We start from the raw sequence: 17,016 nt of genomic DNA, 5'->3' as shown, positions 1-17,016 counted from the left end.
TCTCATGGATGAATAGGAAATGAAAAAGAAGACCAGCAGAGTCATCTGGTAAAAGAATTCTGGGATGAATCAGCAGTGAGGTAGAGAGCTTGGACGGTAGTTGTGGGTGTAGCAATGAGACTGAATACAGACCAGGCATGATTTGGTGTGGGACTATGTGTGGGGTTCAAAGAAAACAGTAGTTGAAAATGGTTATAAATCTTAAGCTCAGTTCATCAGAGAAGAGTAATGCTGACCTTACTCAGAGAAAGGAAGCTGTGATGCAGGGAAGGAGGAAAAAGGCAAGTTTTTTGAAGCCAGATGCCACGCTGCCTGGATTATACAGGCGTACAGTATTTATGTTTAAAGGGAGCACCTCTGTGGATAGGTAAGAATAAATCTATAATAATGCAATAGTGCTCATCCTATGTCTTATTTTAATAAATATGCTTTTCACCTCAGCAGTCTCGGTCACGATATTTCATGGAACGTTTTCACATGTGACGGCAGGCTTCCTTACCAATACATGCTTGCTTCGTAGGAGTCCTCTGGAATCCAGCGTGACATTTACAGTAATAGGATCCAGGTGTGTTAACACAATCTCCATTAGTGCAGGGATTTGATGTGCATTCATCAACATCTGTGAGCAGCAAAAGAAACCATTATAGACTTCACTCCATCTGTAGAAATGTTTGTTTAAAGTACATTTAGCTCTCCCAAATTTGAGAGAAGGCCAGTCAGTGGTAACAGTCTAAATAGCCAAGTATTTATAAATGAATGAAAATTCCTTTCTTCAAATACATACAGAGGCCAGTCTGAAGGTTTACAAAAATATTGCCTATTGGAGAACACCAGGGAATTTGCTTTAATCAAGAAGTAATGATTTTTCAATTGGAATAATGCCCAGTGATTAAAAACACGGGCTCTGAGAAGAGAAAAGCTTGAGTTCCAATAAGCTGTGACATTTATGTCTACAGCAATCTGGGCAAGGGAAAGTCTCTCTAGGGCTTAGCACAGTGTCAGAAGAACAATGAAATGATGAAAGGTTTTTAAAATACATATTTACATTGCATGGTACACGTTGTCATTGTGATGTTCTTGGTTTTAAAGAAAGGGATTGATGGATTACGGAACTTCCTTGTTTTTGCTTTTTGTGGACTCATCCATATATACAACTTTGCATTCACTGAGGTTTTATTTTGTAGTCAAACACATGGGGGGCAGAAAATGAAAATTAAAATGAAGCCAGTTTTTTCATTAGTTTTGTTTTTTTTTTTAGGGTCTTAAAATTGACTTAGGGAACCTTTTAAACATAAAATGAAGCTTTATGCGTGGTTCTGATGTGAAAAGCAAGAAAGTCTTTTCACTCAAGGTCTCCGAAGGCTGGATGAAATGCAAACCGATTATAGAATCCAGGGGCCACAAAACCCAATGGCAGACAAAGCCCAGAGAAAACACTAGTGCCAATATAAGTTTAATTTGTTTTCTTTCAGCAATGCCCACTAAATATTATTTTTGAATACTGGAAAATTAAAAACCTGGTCAGCTAGTGAGAGCAATAATCTGCCATTTCATATACATGTAGAAGTCATTAACAGATACAATTTGAGCTAAACTGAAGAGCACAATAAAATCAACTCACAGGTTTACCACTTTAATAAACAGATTACTCCTTTCACAGATGTTCTTAAAAGAGGAACTGTGCTCTATCAAACTCACCAACCTCATTTATATAAACACTCACACTGAGTGCAATTAAGCTCTCTCTGGTAAAGGGGAAGAAAAAAAGAAAACAAAACCTCATGGCAAATAAAATAAAAACAACAAAGAATAATAGGATTAAATGCTTTTTCAATTCATCCAAAGACCCTTTCAACCCATTTAGACTCACTTACATTTAAACTTTTTGTTGATAACATCAATTCTATGGAGCCAAAGGAATGAGGCAAAATGAGAAGAGAGAGAGAGAGAGAGAGAGAGAGTTTAGAGCAAGCACATTGGCACCACATAATGTATAATTAATGGGACTTTTCAATAGGAAGAGCACCTTCAGTTTGCATGGCTAAAGATCACTTAAATTTTCTGTGTATACTTAATTGAAAAGCAATAATTACAAATGTGCTATAGGTGTTCCTGATGGGCATCCACTGCAGAGCTCTGTTCTGGTGAAGAACATGAGAGGCCATGTGTCCAACCCACTCTTTTCAGGGGAACCATCCAGGAAACTGTGTCATTCTGCAGAACCGTTTTCTCCCCCTGAGAACTGCTCCCCAGGCTCCTTGTTGCCACGACAGCTCTGCTCCTCATTTTGCCATTACAGCTACGATTCATTTCTGTCTCTGTAGCCCCTTAGGGACCCAATCAAGGGTCCAGTCCTCATAGAAGATGGTGAGAGTTCACTTACTTATTTCTACACTGTTAGTGACTTACAATGCCAGACGATGTTAAAACCAATTATTATTGTTTTTTCCCTCCCAGGACTAAGCTTTAGACTAATCACAAACGGCCACGGCCACCTTCTGAAACAGACATTTCATGCCTTCTCTTCTGTTGAGTGTACATTCCAGTTCCCAAGCAATCCTGTTTGTTTTCCCTTATTTACAGGAACAGAAGTACATACCTACTATGATCAGAACACTTTGACTTCTGTGTTCTCATCAGGGACTAAGTATTTTTAAACAAAATTCATAGTATTTTAAACTTCTGAAGAAATGAAGGAATTATGTAAAATAGTTAAATTGCCAAATATCTTGGGGTAAAGGAATATTTGCCCTTGGAAAACATACTGAGTTAGAAGACGTTTCGTGATTTGCAAGGGCTCTAAGAATACCTGTAGCCTAAGAGAAACAGACAAGCTTTCCCACTATTCCAAAATAAAATGATTTGAATTGAGTTAAAACCCTTGTTAAGAACAGATTAACCTATATAGACACTAAAAAAGGCAGAGAATTTCATTTTGGAAGTAGAATTCACAGGAACAGGAGAGAAAAATGTGATGAGTAAATCTAATTGTTTTCAGGCTTTAGGAGTAATTCTCGTAATAGCAAAATGTACCTAAGCCCATCTTCCTGGTTGTTGGTGGTTTTACACAGTCATTGTCTTTCAAATGATACTGTCTCAACAGGTGTCTAACAACGTTTCCAAACAGGAGTGGAAGTTTATTAAGCCTGGGAACCTGGCACAAATGAATAGTTAGGATCCTTATCCTGTGCTACTATAATGTAAAACACTCACTACCCTCGTGTCTTTTTCTGATATCTTAATTTGTTCCTTATAAACTCAAATGATTAAAAGTTGACAAGAGAATGGAAGTAAAAAAATTAAGAACTCATGTTCTAAAAATGGGCTCCAATACTGTTCGAATTACAGAAGTTAGAAAGGCATCACTGAGCTTTAACTCTCCTCCGAGAATGCTCGAACGACCGGGGTCCATCTAGAACGGGAGCATCTGTGACAATGTCGGGGTCGAGCAGAAGTTTGAGATTTATGTTGACATATCAGTTGTGCAGACACACAATCCCAATATGACATCAGACAGGGCTGATAAACACAGTGGCAGCAGCTGTACCCCAATGGTTTCTGAGGAAAATCAGGTCCTGGAACCTTAAGACATCCACTAAGTGTAACCGATTCCCCTCCTCTAGACTCGCTGTGCATCCCCTTGGGGTGAATTAGAAAACAGTCATTCAAATAATGGTCTGCAGGGTTTAATTCTCTAGCAGAATCCTGGGCTGAAGCAGCAACCTGACTACAATAAGGAGCTTCTGCTCCTTTAAAGACATCATCTTTATTCCAAACGTTCACCAATACCCTCCTCAGGGCACAAGTGTTTCGGGAGTCAGAATAAGGTTTGCCTGGATGCAAACGTGAAATAAATGATCTTTGGCTTATTTACAGAGAATATTAAATTTTGAACTTATATTTTCTTGTTAGTGTATCATAGTGACACATGTGATTTTTCTGCTGCATTTAACACCAATCACTATTTTTGAAAGTGTACTCACAGATAACTTCAGTGACAGAACCTTTCTAGGCTATTTTGCTATTTCTCCAACAGTATTACCAAGTTTTCTTTATAGGCCTTAAGGCTGCCTCACAGGATTCCAGTTGCAGTACTACTGATATAGTTTCCCTTTTCCTGTGGTTCAGCCTGTAGGACAATGACTGTCCTCATGGTTCTAACAGCCTGACTCCTAAATCTATAACTCCCACCATGAACATTGCTCTAAGTGTTAAACCTCTATAATCAAATATCCTGGATGCTTAAAACTCAACTGTCCAAAAGAGACTCTCGGACCATTTCCTCCTGACCTGCACCTTCTTCTGCATGGCAGAGACACCACCACGCACTCAGTTTTGCTCAGTTAGAAACTTGGGTGTTGCTGTAGTTTCTTACTCTCTGATTCCTCATGATTAATCTGTCATCAGATTCACCGATTAACCTCATAAATATGTTGAATCAATCTGTTGTCCTGCAGGCTGTCCTAATCACTGTCATCATAATTTCTTGCCTGAGATTATAACAAAAATTTCCTAACTAGTCTCTTTATTTCCTCCTCTTTCACTATTAAAATCTTTATACTGAAAAAATGGGAAGGACTTTTGCTCTAGTTAAGATGGACTTACCTTTCTTCCTGAAATATACACATGGACAATGTCTATGAAGCAAGGGTTTCAAGAAACTTGATATCAGGAAACAAAGAACACAGATCCCTGAGAGATAGGAAACACACAGGGGACACCTTGACTCTTCAAATACAGCTTAGACAGTGTTCAGACACAGCACAGGAAGAGGGAACCCAGACAGAGTGCAGTAAGCTCCTAAGGCAGAGGAGACGGAGCTGAGTCAAACACAAGTCACCTGCTGTTTACAAAATCATACTGGAGAGGGGGAATTACATAGAAAAGGACTTGGAGGAGGCAGGGAGTCCTCCTCATGCATTCAGCAGAATGCAGATGAACACGTGCACGGGAAGAAGCCACTGAAAGCCAAAGGAAGAATTATGGAAAGGATCAGAGGTGAGGGTGCCTGGCCACCACAGAGGGCGAGCAGTAGGGGTTCTTTCCCACGGCCAGCCATAGAACCCTGTGGTTGCCAGGGAGCAAGGACACAAAGAGATCACACCTCCCGGGAACTGGTGGGCACTGGACTATGCGCTGCTTCAAGCTCACCTAAAATCTTGCAAACAAGACCAGAAAGGATCAGATTGTTTCTAAGTAACATCATATCCCAGAATAAAGCTCCAGAATGTGGATGGGAAAACAAAGATATCAAGGATTCAGCAAAATAAAATTCACAATAGTGTCCATTCAAAGTTAAAAGGCATGTTAAAAAACACACACACACACACACACACACACAGGAAAAGGATCTATATGGAGGAGATGAATCAAACAATTGTAAACCATACCAGAACTGCCACAGATGTTAGGATTAGCAGAAAAAGATAGGAAATGATTCTTATAACTGCATTCCATACATTCAAAAGCTAGAGCAAGATTAAAAATAGCAGAGACATGGAATATATTTAAAAACTCAACTGAACTCTTGAAATGAAAAGAAAAAAAAAAAACATTAGATGGCATTAATACCAGAGGAGTTATCAATAAGGACAGATTAAGAGGACCTCAAAACACTAATTCAACAATTCGAAATTAAACATTTATCAAGATAGACCACAATTAGGGTATAAAACAATCCCTCTGTTCTTCAACACCTGGATACATGAGCTGAGAAAATATTCAAAGTAGGGACATTTGGGGACCCAAACTCCACCTGGAGAAACCAAGACTCTTGGTGAAGTTATAGAGGGCATGAGTCCAAAGATGGGAGTATCAGAGACAGCTTTGACTGGAGTCTGCAACATGGGCTTCCTGCAGGGATCATGACCAGCTTCTTCAAGACTTCAAACTAAGTGGGTCAAACTGGGAGCCTAAGTAGAGCTACAGTGGTAGCTTTCATAGGCTTTAGAACTTCATTTGGAATGAACTTTGTCCTTTTCTCAACTCGTTCATAGCTCAGGGAGGGAAAAAGAGACGTACTATATATGGATTTTTTTTTTTTTTTAAACTCTTCTGGGGTGGACTTATTCTACCCAGTTACTAATGTAACCCCTGACTACTGCAGACCTTCTCACTGCCTCCTTCTTGCCAGGCTGCTATTATCTGGGTCAGTTTATAAATGCACTGATGGTGCAAAGGCAATGGTGTTGCCCCAACACAAATTAAGGCAGCAGCATCAGCCTGTCCCCATAATCACCATCAAGAACTCAGAATGAATTAGAAAAAATATTTTCACTTACGAATATAATGGAGGAAGCAGGGAAAACCAGTTACATTAAATCTTGACACAGGAATACACTTTCAAAAATATCTTGTATTAAAACAAACACGAACTTAAAAAAAGCCTAGCAATGTTTAGCCCATTTTAGCAGAGCAAGTCAAATATATCTAGTAACCTTAGGGCATTATTGTTTAATAAATAGTATTTATAATAACAATCAAGTCCCCGAGAAGTATTCAAGTTTTATACAGTATACCCTTCTAAGAACACATAGAATATAAACTATATATTTATGAAGATTTCTAATAAATTTTTGCATGTGTTTTAACTTTTGTCATTTAAATTGTCAAGCACTGCTTGTTTAGAAATTCACTTATTTGATACGTCTAATTCATGTTACACAATTGAAGCTGTCTTGGTGTGAAATGTACTCAAGTATTGCTGGGTTACAAACACTGTGCTGTTCAATGGTTTTGCCTGTTCATGCTGTTTCCTCCGGCTGGACTGTCCTTACTGTCCCTCCACCCCTTCCTCATCTCTTTGCGTCTTCCTGTCTGTCTTCTCCATAATGTAAGCCCTTGAAGGCGGAGACTATCTCATCCATCCTGTGCTAGTGTTACCTTGCACATAGTTGATGCTCAATAAATGCTGTTATTGTGCAGAAAAAAATTTCCGTGATAAAATCGATATTACACTTTACACATTGTTGCTGACTGAAGTATCATAAGATTCTTAAGGAAAAACATTTGTGCAACTGTTTGCATTATGTGCTAAATTAGAAGGGTTTGCCACAAAATACTATTTTTACTTGAGGAATAACTGACACACAAATTACAGTTATTCGGACTTGTGAATTTGGCATTTTCTTTTAAATCATGAAATGAGCCTGTCACTTCTTGGAAAAGAGCATTCTACTTGATGCTAAAGTTAAAATTTAACTTTAAAAGTGACAAAATTAGATTATTTACTTACTATGTGTTCTTGGAAGTTTCTCAACATATAAAAGCATTTCTAATGAGTCTGTGATATTATCTCATGTGTTTTTTCAATATTAAATAGTGAAATACATCATTTTTGGAAAGATCTCTATAACACAGTGAATCAATATATTTCCAATGACCACTGCATGTTACGAAATCCATTACAAGTACACGTTACACCAATGGACTTAATATAACATTTATAGATATGGTTTCAGATTACAAATTGCAAAATAAGATTTAAGAACAACTGCTTTTACATTTTTAGTGTATTATCACAGAATGCTCGCAGTTATCTGAAAAACCTAGGAGATATTCTTCTTGTTTTCCAAATACATATGTGAAGATGGATTTCAGTGTATTTTTCAACCAAAACGACATTTCAATAGATTAAATACAGATGCAGATATTCAAATTCAGTTCGGTCTATGAACACAGTCACTGAACAGATTTTCAGAAACATAAACAATGATGTTCACTTCAATTCTTTTTGTTGTAGAAAATCTAGTTTTTCATAAAAATGTTACTTATTTTAACATGCAATGGGTATATCATTGCTATTTTTAAGTGAATAAATAAATGTTTAAAATTTTCATCTTCTGTTGCTAACAAGGTAATTATCAATAGATTATAAACAATAATTTTTTTGTTGGGGGAGTGACTGGAGATTGAACTCAGGGGCACTCAATCACTGAGCCACATCCCCAGTCCTATTTTGTATTTTATTTAGAGACAGGTCTCACTGAGTTGCTTAGCACCTCACTTTTGCTGTGGTTGACTTTGAACTCATGATCCTCCTGCCTTAGCCTCATGAGTTGATGGGATTAAAGGCATGTGCCACTGCACCTGGCATAAACAATAATTTTTAAGAGTTTAATGGGCTTGATATCAAAATACTTGAGCATCAGATTTTAGTAGCCCATTATCTTGTGTCTTAAGAATGGATTCTGTTTTCAAAATATATTCACTCTTATGTAGATACCTTGTTGTTTTCAGTTTGTATTAAACATAAGCAACTCTAAAAAGGAAGGAAGAGAGAATCAGAGACAGAAATCATATTTGGGAGCCAAAGCGGGGGGAAATTCTTAAAGTGACCTAGCTCAGGAAGCAGATTAAGGGTGGTGGACGCATGAAAGAGTCAGCATTTAGGAGACACAGCTTGGAAATGAGGTTGGATTTTTTTTTTTTTTTTAAACTCATATTCGGTTCAGCTTATTACAGTCCAACAACTATTGAAAACTAAAAAAGACTGAAGAATCATAAACTTACCTATACAGTCTCCATTTGCATCCTGCTTATAGCCCATGTTGCATTCACACCGGTAGCTAGAAACAGTAGGTATGCAGCGTCCATTTAAACAAAGATTAGCATGGTGCTTACAGATATCTATTGTCTGGTTCAGAATTGCTATGGAAAATTGAAGCACAAGTAATATTTAATCATTATGACATGGAGTATTTAGAGTTGACTTCTGAAAAGTTATTTAATAGTAAATTAGTGAAATATATATGAAAAGCCCACATTAGTCTATGTTTTATTAAATTTTAATGTGGAGAATCTAAAAAAAAAACATTCTTGAGACACATGACTGCAACTTGGATTTGTTACGTTACACATCTGGAAACTCTGCCCATAATGATGTCTTTTTAAAATTTCAGGAATGTTCTACCATACATTTGAATGCTTTCCATTTCTTTCTGTAACTCTGCTGAATATTTAGATATAGTAAACAGGCAATATGCCAAAAAGAATAAACACAACACTGTGGGATATCATTAAATATTATTAGCAAGAGCAGTGCTTTTAAAGAGAGTGATCTTAAATGTCAAGTGCATGAATGCCAATTCTGGTCTGACACTCACGTTCTCCATTTCTCATGCAATTTAACAATAAAAGGGTGAGGGAAAGACAAATATGTGCATTACAATATTTGGATAGGCACAGAGCAGGACTTAGTTTATCTCAGTTGAGAAATGGTTTTGAAAAATAATTCAAGGGGTGCAAGAATAGGGCAGCTGAAACAGGCCAAACGAAATACAATGGAACCAAAAACATAGTTTCTGGTGGTATCATTTAGATCTGAGAATTACAGTGCTCCGGTTTGTATTTTCAGGGAGTCTAGAGCACACATATTTTTGCCAATTAAACTGAAAGTTTATGTACAGAATTATATTTTCTTACTACAGTTTACTAAATGTAGTATTACAGTATTTTAGACCCTGAAGTGGGTTTACACACCCACACACACACACACACACACACCACTTTTGAAAAATGAAATATGTATTAGACATTATAATAATACCACAAGGCAGAAAACTAAAGAATCCACAGGGAACATGACCACTTACTTAGTCCAGTGATGATGGGACCCTGTCCTCCGGCCCCCACACCAGCTCCCCCAACGCCAGGAGAAAAGCCATTGCCTCCAGGGATGGGAAGGAAGCCTGTCCCTCCTGGGCCATAGCCATTGCCATTGCCATTTGGGACAAAGCCATTCCCTGCAGTGCCTCCAGGTCTGGACCCAGCACTCCCTGGAATCCCTCCCATTGGAAGTCCATCCATGCAAAGTCTGCGAAATTCCTCTAGAAGAAAAGGAAGTTCAGTGAAACACAGATGGATGTCTTTCTGCATAATAAAAGCAGTTGGCATGTTGTAATAGACCATTTTAGTTTACTATTCTATACAATATGAAGCAGGAGGTTATTATCTTAATAAACGTTTTTAGCACTATCTGTAACAGGGAAAAGGTATAGATGTTTTGGAAAGTATTCAAAACCTCTATGCCACATCATTTTAACTAAGTAGGCTGCACCAAGAATCATTTATATGTGTATTTTTATTTTATGCCTCTTAGAACAACTCATAAAATTCCAGACACAACTATGAAGGCAAGAAATCTACTTGGACAGGTGAAAATTAAAGCTTTAAGTATCTGGTTTTACTTGAATACTCATCAATATTACACTTATACTTTTTTCCTGATCCTTCTTTTCTTTAAGGGATTAGGTTTTAATATGGCTCTAGAACATATTTTTTTCTAATGCAGATCTTAACTATAGACAATATTCAATAAGTTTTAATATCTGCTCCTTAGTGTACCAGTATCAATGTTGAGTGAAGAGAGGCCAGGAATATAGCAACTGTCTTATTTCCATAAGTATTCAGAGAATCAAGGCACTATATTAGAATAAATAAGAATTATTAATTATGTATTACTAGAGGAACTATAAAATTCCAAAATTTATTACTAGACATTAACTTTGCTTTTCCCCCTTTTAAGGAATAGATTTGGGTATTTATGGCTTCGTGATTTTGAAAAGAATGAAGAAGATGTCATGATTTTTTTTCCATGATAGCATATATGCTTTATATTTCAAAAAATTTTATTTTTCATGATTTTATAATTCAATATGAAAAAGATAACATATCAATGTATCTTTTTGTGATAAACATTAACTGCAAATCTCATGTTATATACAACAAGAGGAACTACTTCTCATTCATCCTAAGGTTATTTTCCAATATAGACTTATTTATAAGACTGTTAATACATCCAAGTGAAGGGGAGGTATTATTTTCAAGGTCATGAGAAGCAAAAGAAAATATCTTCAAGAATGGGGACACTACAGGCTGAGGGTATTCCTGAAATAAAATATAAAAGAAGGTAGAATCTTGTTATTCTAAGACCTTGAAGATCTGAAACTAAAGATCAGGGGATTTAAAACCAAATTGAACTACTGACATTCAAAATAACTTTTAAAACACCTGCACAAAACAAATCAGTTTTCAGTTTATCTGATGTTATTAAATTGGGAATTATCAAAACTGATCCCATGAAAACATCCAAATCACTAAAGATGTGACTATAAATAAGAATTGACCTCCAGGAGAAGAGCCCAGTCCATTACTCTTCCTTAGGACACCATCTGTCCTAAGGAGACCAGTGGCCCACCACTCACCAGAACCTCTGACGGGACAGGCTTCAGGGATGGTTCCCATGCCCCAGCAGCGTCCTGGCTCACAGCAGCACTGGGTTTTTGTCATTCTGCCTGGGAGTTCTTGTGCACAGCGACCATTCACCAGGCCCGAGAAACACGTGCCTGTTCTCTGATCTGAACATACAAAGTGGGAAATAGAAAGTGGAAGAATTACCTCAGATTCTTATCATTTCACATGTTATGACAGTGTAAGTGAAGTGAACTATTCATTATTATTATTTTACTTAATTTCTCTTAATCTCTATTGTATCTACTCATGCCTTCCTTCTCCAAATTTTTCTATTTTTGTTCACTGATTTACTCATTATTCAGTCAACATTCGCTGAGTACCTATATCATGTCTTATTTCAGGAATACAAAAACGAAAGACATTGAGCATATCTGAAGGCAAACTGCAATGAGGAGTCAAACTGAGACAGACCTGGAGCTTGAAGGGAAGCAATCACCCAGTCCCAATCCCAAACCCCAGATGACCTGCGCATCAGTCTGCTGCATGCCACTGAGATTTTGTAGCCATTTGTTTTGCAGCAACATCTGACTGATCCATGTGTTGATTTAGAAAGGCAGGTCAGAAGCAGCTGAAGACAGAACATCTGAGCAGACACTTACTCAAATGATGTGAAAAGTCATGGAGGTAGGTGAAGGAAAAGAAGTTCAGAAAGAAGAGGCTGAGCTTGATGTGTGTGAAGAACAAGAGACTAGAGAAGAACATGCAGAAAGGAAAGTGGAAGGAACTGAGCTCAGAGAGGTTCTCACATAAAGCTCTACAGCCATTAGGGAAGGACTTAGGGATTTTAAGGGAGTGTTATGGGAGTTTTTGAAAGGTTTCAATAGAGAAAAGATACTGGATGATATTTTTAAGGAGATCTCTGAATGCTATGAGAACTGGCTATGGTGAGAGCAGGAAGACCAATGCAGAGGACACTGCAGACATTCGGGTGAGAGACGACGGTGGTGCTGATGAGGGTGGTAACAGTGAACGTGCTGACGTGAGCAGATGGCAGACCCCACTGAAGTCAGAGTCAAGGGAAACTAGCTTGGCTGTGGGGTCTGAGAGAAAGAGGATCTTGGAGACTTCCCCAGTTTCTGACCCTCAGGCAGTGAAGATCAGGAGAAATAAGATTGGGGGACAGAAGACCAGGCTCTTCTTTAAAACATGTTACTTTGGGGATGTCAAATAATTGAGTGTGGAACCCAGAGGAAAAGTCAGATGGAAAAGACAGATATATAACGCACAGTTACATATCTGTGCGTTGTCAGTATATATGTTATTTTAAGCTATGAGGCTGGATGAGACATTTTCGAGAACTAGGGTTCCAGTAGGTCAAATGCTGATGAGGTAAAGCAGGGTGAAAACTCAGAAGGAACAGTGAGTTTGACAGTGAGTTTTGCTAGAGTCAAGAATTTGTGCATTACCCTGCAGGATTTGGGGTAGAGAAACAACATGATCAAATATGACTGTAATAAAGGTCATAATATCAGAAAAAGGCTTGACGACAAATTATGATGCTTATAGAAGACCATAAAAGGTAAAGTTGCATGAGTATATGATATCAACACAAACTGCATGTGTTTATAACTGAAATTGCCTTTATTCTAACCAGTGTAAAAAATTGTGAGGCTAGTTAACTAAATACTATTCAATCTTTGTCAAGATGCTTTCAGAGACATTTTGTCTGTGATCACAAGAAGATGTAGCACAACAATCAGAAGCTATAGAGCAATGACGCAGATGAAAATGATATTGCAAACAATCCCATTAATAGGTAAAGGCAAAACTTCTAGCACTATACACAGAACTTGAAATAAATACACTATTTTCTTGAATGGGCTGTAGTATATCTCAGGTAACAAATGAGTTGGTTTTAAGATATTCCATGTAAGAACCAACACCACTTTTCATTTCCCCAAAGAAACCCAGTATAGTCGAAAGCAAAGCACTGAGTTCCATGCATGCACACATACTTAAAGGTGCCGAGGACATTTTAAAACACTTCAGAGTTGGGCTTGGGCAGTTTGTCACTGGGAATAATTGCAAAGGTGAGTTTTTATTCTTAAGAATGATCCCATGAAATAAACGTTAAAATATTCATTCTAGGAACCCAAAGTATCATATTCCTAGATTGACTTGACTGTTACACTCATCAAGAACAGGATGTAAATTAAAAAGAAAAAGTCCCAACTTTTAATAATAATCACTAATCTCAGGACACAACTAACCCAACAAGGTAGGATAGAAATACTCACCTCCTCAAGAATTCTCCAAGGAGGATGTTGTAGCATAAATTTTGAAAAACAAAACTAGAAACAAAACCATAGCCTTGAGCTAGGAGTCCTAGGCTTATATACAAATATTATTTGGCAGTAAGTTTTGCTATGATCAGGTACCACCACAATTCACACTGACAGATATACTACTGTGACTAATAAAATGTTATATACAAATGTTGTTTGTATATAAGCATAGATTACATACAAATACAGTTGCTTGATTTTGCAATTACATTTAATTCTTCCTGGTGGAACAGAGTTGGTAGAAAAGGAAATAAAAAAAATATATGTTCTGTTTTTAGCAGAGTGGTATATTAGCTACCTTGGATGTCATCTCAATCAAAATATACTGGACAAAATATGAAAAAAAAAGTAAAAGCTGGCCCAAGAAGAAGAATAAAATAGAGCTCTCAAATGAGGTGAAAACAGGATTCTTAGTGTGCCATCAGATTTCATCTTCAGGCCTCTAAGTTGGATATGATGGACATTCTAGAATCTATCATCCACCAGTCAAGAGAAATTCATCCTTTTCAAGTCTGTGTGGAAGATTTACAGAAATTATTTGTTAAGCCATAAGCAAATATCAGAATATTTCTCTGACCACAGTGGATATAATGAAGTTGAAAATCAATTTGGAACTAAGAAAATTCTGTACACTTCTAAACACCTTATCGGTTAAATATAAATTGGAAATAAGGGATACATATATCAAAATACCCATCAGAACATAGTCAGTGCTCTTCAGGACTCCATTCTGTACCATCCTCAGACTTTGGGAGTCTGCTCCCATATGGGGAGGAGCTCACAAATCTGTATTTACACTGGATACTGCAGTACAAGTGGATAATGCTTCACAACATGTAGGCAACACCGGAATTCACACTGACAGATACCCTCCTGTGACTTATAAAACACAACTTCACTTAAAACCACTACCAAATGCCAATTAGTTTTATCATTATGTATTTTCTTGAGGATATAAAATTACCATCATGTGGGGATCTGAAAAACATTTTTTGATGTTGAATTAAAAAAATGCATAATAGTCACTGTTCTACAGTTTGGAAACTTCAGGTCAGTTCTATAATATATATTCCAGGAAACTAAGTCATAGGTGACAGGGTAGAGCCAGCAAGGGAGGATTAGAAAGAAAATCATAAATGTTTTCCCTAAATTCCATGATGAGAATCATCCAATAACAGCAGAGGCAGGCAACCCGTCTTTAATCCTTTGAGATGAAGTATACAGGATGAGATTCAATTGGTGTAGTATCTCATGGTGAAGGCCCCCCAAAGCTATATTCAAAGCAAAGCAGCACAGTGCAGGTACTACTTTTTCCTATGTCACTGTTCTTTCCTCTGTGTGTCTGAATTTTCATGGTCCTTAGAAAAAAAATACTGGGTTAAAAAATGTTGTCATCTGGAAGAATATTTGGGATAAAAAATGGGCACGTGATAGACATAAAAGTTGTCCATGAGCATTATCCCTTGACACAAGAAGTTATTAGGGAAAAAGAAGATGAAAAGCTATAGAAAAGTCATTCTAACACCGGGTGTATGTTTATTGGTAGGATTGACAAGTCCCAAGTGAGGAAACAAGTCTATTCCTCTCATCTTCTCTCACGCTCACTACACTTCCTGAACAAGGCTTACAAGAGCCTTACTTATAGCCACCCTGAAAAAGAGGAAGCAATTCATCTCCTCTGATTAAAATATAACTCTACTTTGAAACAAAATCATGGTTCACTTATCAGAGCGTGTTTCCTCACTTGACATTTCATCTAAACTTGATTGAAGAGAACTAGTGTTTAATTATACAATACGATGGAACCTTGGTAAAAGTCAGGGACTGTATCCTGAAATAAATGTAAATATTCTATAAATTTTTGCTCATTAAACAAAAATAAAGGATTCAGTCAGAAAACACAGAGGAGCTTAGTCCAGGTCAGAACACTGGTGGTGGAAGATGTTCCATGGATAGCAGCCATTGACTCTGGACACTGAATACCTGCACCTTCTCTCTGATGGGTTCCAGCCTGGGTTTCCCCTGATTATTTCTGCAGATTTTTATTAATCTAAAATCGTGAACTAGGGGCAATGAAAGAAACAGAACCATGGTGGCACCCAGACTGACTTCTTCCTTCGAAGCAGTAAAGTGTTTCTTCCTCATCATCTCAAGTTCTCTTTCTAGGAAACTTTGTCTTTCTTTCTTTTATATCTTTTCATTTTTCTTTTTTTGGTACCAGGGATTGAACTCAGGGGCACTCAACCACTGAGTCACATCCCCAGCCCTATTTTGTATTTTATTTAGAGACAGGGTCTCACTGAGTTGCTTAGCACCTCACCATTGCTGAAGCTGGCTTTGAACTCTTGATCCTCCTGCCTCAGCATCCAGAGCCACAGGGATTACAGGTGTGTGCCATAGTGCCCTGCTGAAACTCTGTCTTTTGTAATTAAAACTCATATTCCTGTTCCACCAGTCATCTTTTATATGATTCTCATTAAAACCAAAATACAGTTCAGTACATTGTTTCACCTTTGTCTGCCTCTTCAGCTGTTAGTTAAGACATTTTTTGGTATTTTGGATCCTCCTTCAAGTGCAAATGTGCACATGAATATGTAATCAATGCCCCGGGTTACAGAGTGCTGCTCACTATACAAACTTTCCTTGGTTTATATAATCTTACAAATTTGACTTAAAAATCATATCCTGGCCTTCATGCTTTGACCCAATATGACAATCATTCTCTTTTTATCTTGAAAATAGTCCCCCTGCCACTGTGCCTCCAAATGTACATCAGGGCCCCATTGATTTTCACCTGTTCTCAAAATTCATCATGAGCTCTCAACACCCCAGAATCAACCTAGACCCCTTCACATGCCAGGCATGTGCCACGGTGCCTGGGTTTTATATTGACTGATGGCATACATTGCTTAAAATCATTCAGCAATTAATCACCCACTGCCTCAGATATGTACATGTTTTTTCACATTGTTATTATTTAGATGTGAGGTGTCCCCCAAAAGTTCATGTGGGGGAACGAAAGAAGGTTTAGAGGTGAAATAATTGGGTTATGAGACCCTTAACCCAATCAATGAATTAATCCCCTATTAGGAATTAACTGAGTGGTAACTGAAAGCAGATACGGTGTGGTTAGAGGAGGTGGGTCACTGGGAGCATGCCTTTGGGGCATGTATTTTGTTACTAGTGAGGGGAGTCTCTCTCTCTCTCTCTCTGCTTCTTGGTGGCCATGTCCACCTGGTTTCCTCTGCCACATACTTCCACTCTGATGTTCTACCTCACCTTGACCTCCAAGGATAGAGCTGACTGTCTATTGACTGAGATCTCTGAAACTGTGAGGTCCCTAGATAAACTTTTTCTCCTCTAAAATTGTTCTTGTCAGGTCATTTTGTCACAGCAGCAAAACATTGACTAAACCACAAATGATGTGTTTAGATTTTGTTTTCTCAAGAAGACTCCAAGGTGATGCTGTGCTCTGAAA

General features: G+C 37.7%; 1 protein-coding gene across 1 annotated transcript in view; it reads right to left on the bottom strand.

Moving 5' to 3' along the window:
- The window catches only part of Fbn2 (fibrillin 2), a 228,018-nt gene that overhangs the window by 99,900 nt on the left and 111,102 nt on the right, over nucleotides 1–17,016 (bottom strand). Inside the window, 4 exon segments of the mRNA XM_047555526.1 lie at nucleotides 500–619; nucleotides 8,512–8,649; nucleotides 9,594–9,827; nucleotides 11,205–11,357. Coding sequence (XP_047411482.1) covers nucleotides 500–619; nucleotides 8,512–8,649; nucleotides 9,594–9,827; nucleotides 11,205–11,357 — 645 coding nt within the window.

The sequence above is a fragment of the Sciurus carolinensis genome, chromosome 6 (assembly GCF_902686445.1).
Source record: "Sciurus carolinensis chromosome 6, mSciCar1.2, whole genome shotgun sequence".
In the NCBI taxonomy this organism is placed as follows: domain Eukaryota; kingdom Metazoa; phylum Chordata; class Mammalia; order Rodentia; family Sciuridae; genus Sciurus; species Sciurus carolinensis.
Note: the sequence above shows the minus strand (reverse complement) of the source record. Positions and strands in the feature narration are given on the sequence as shown.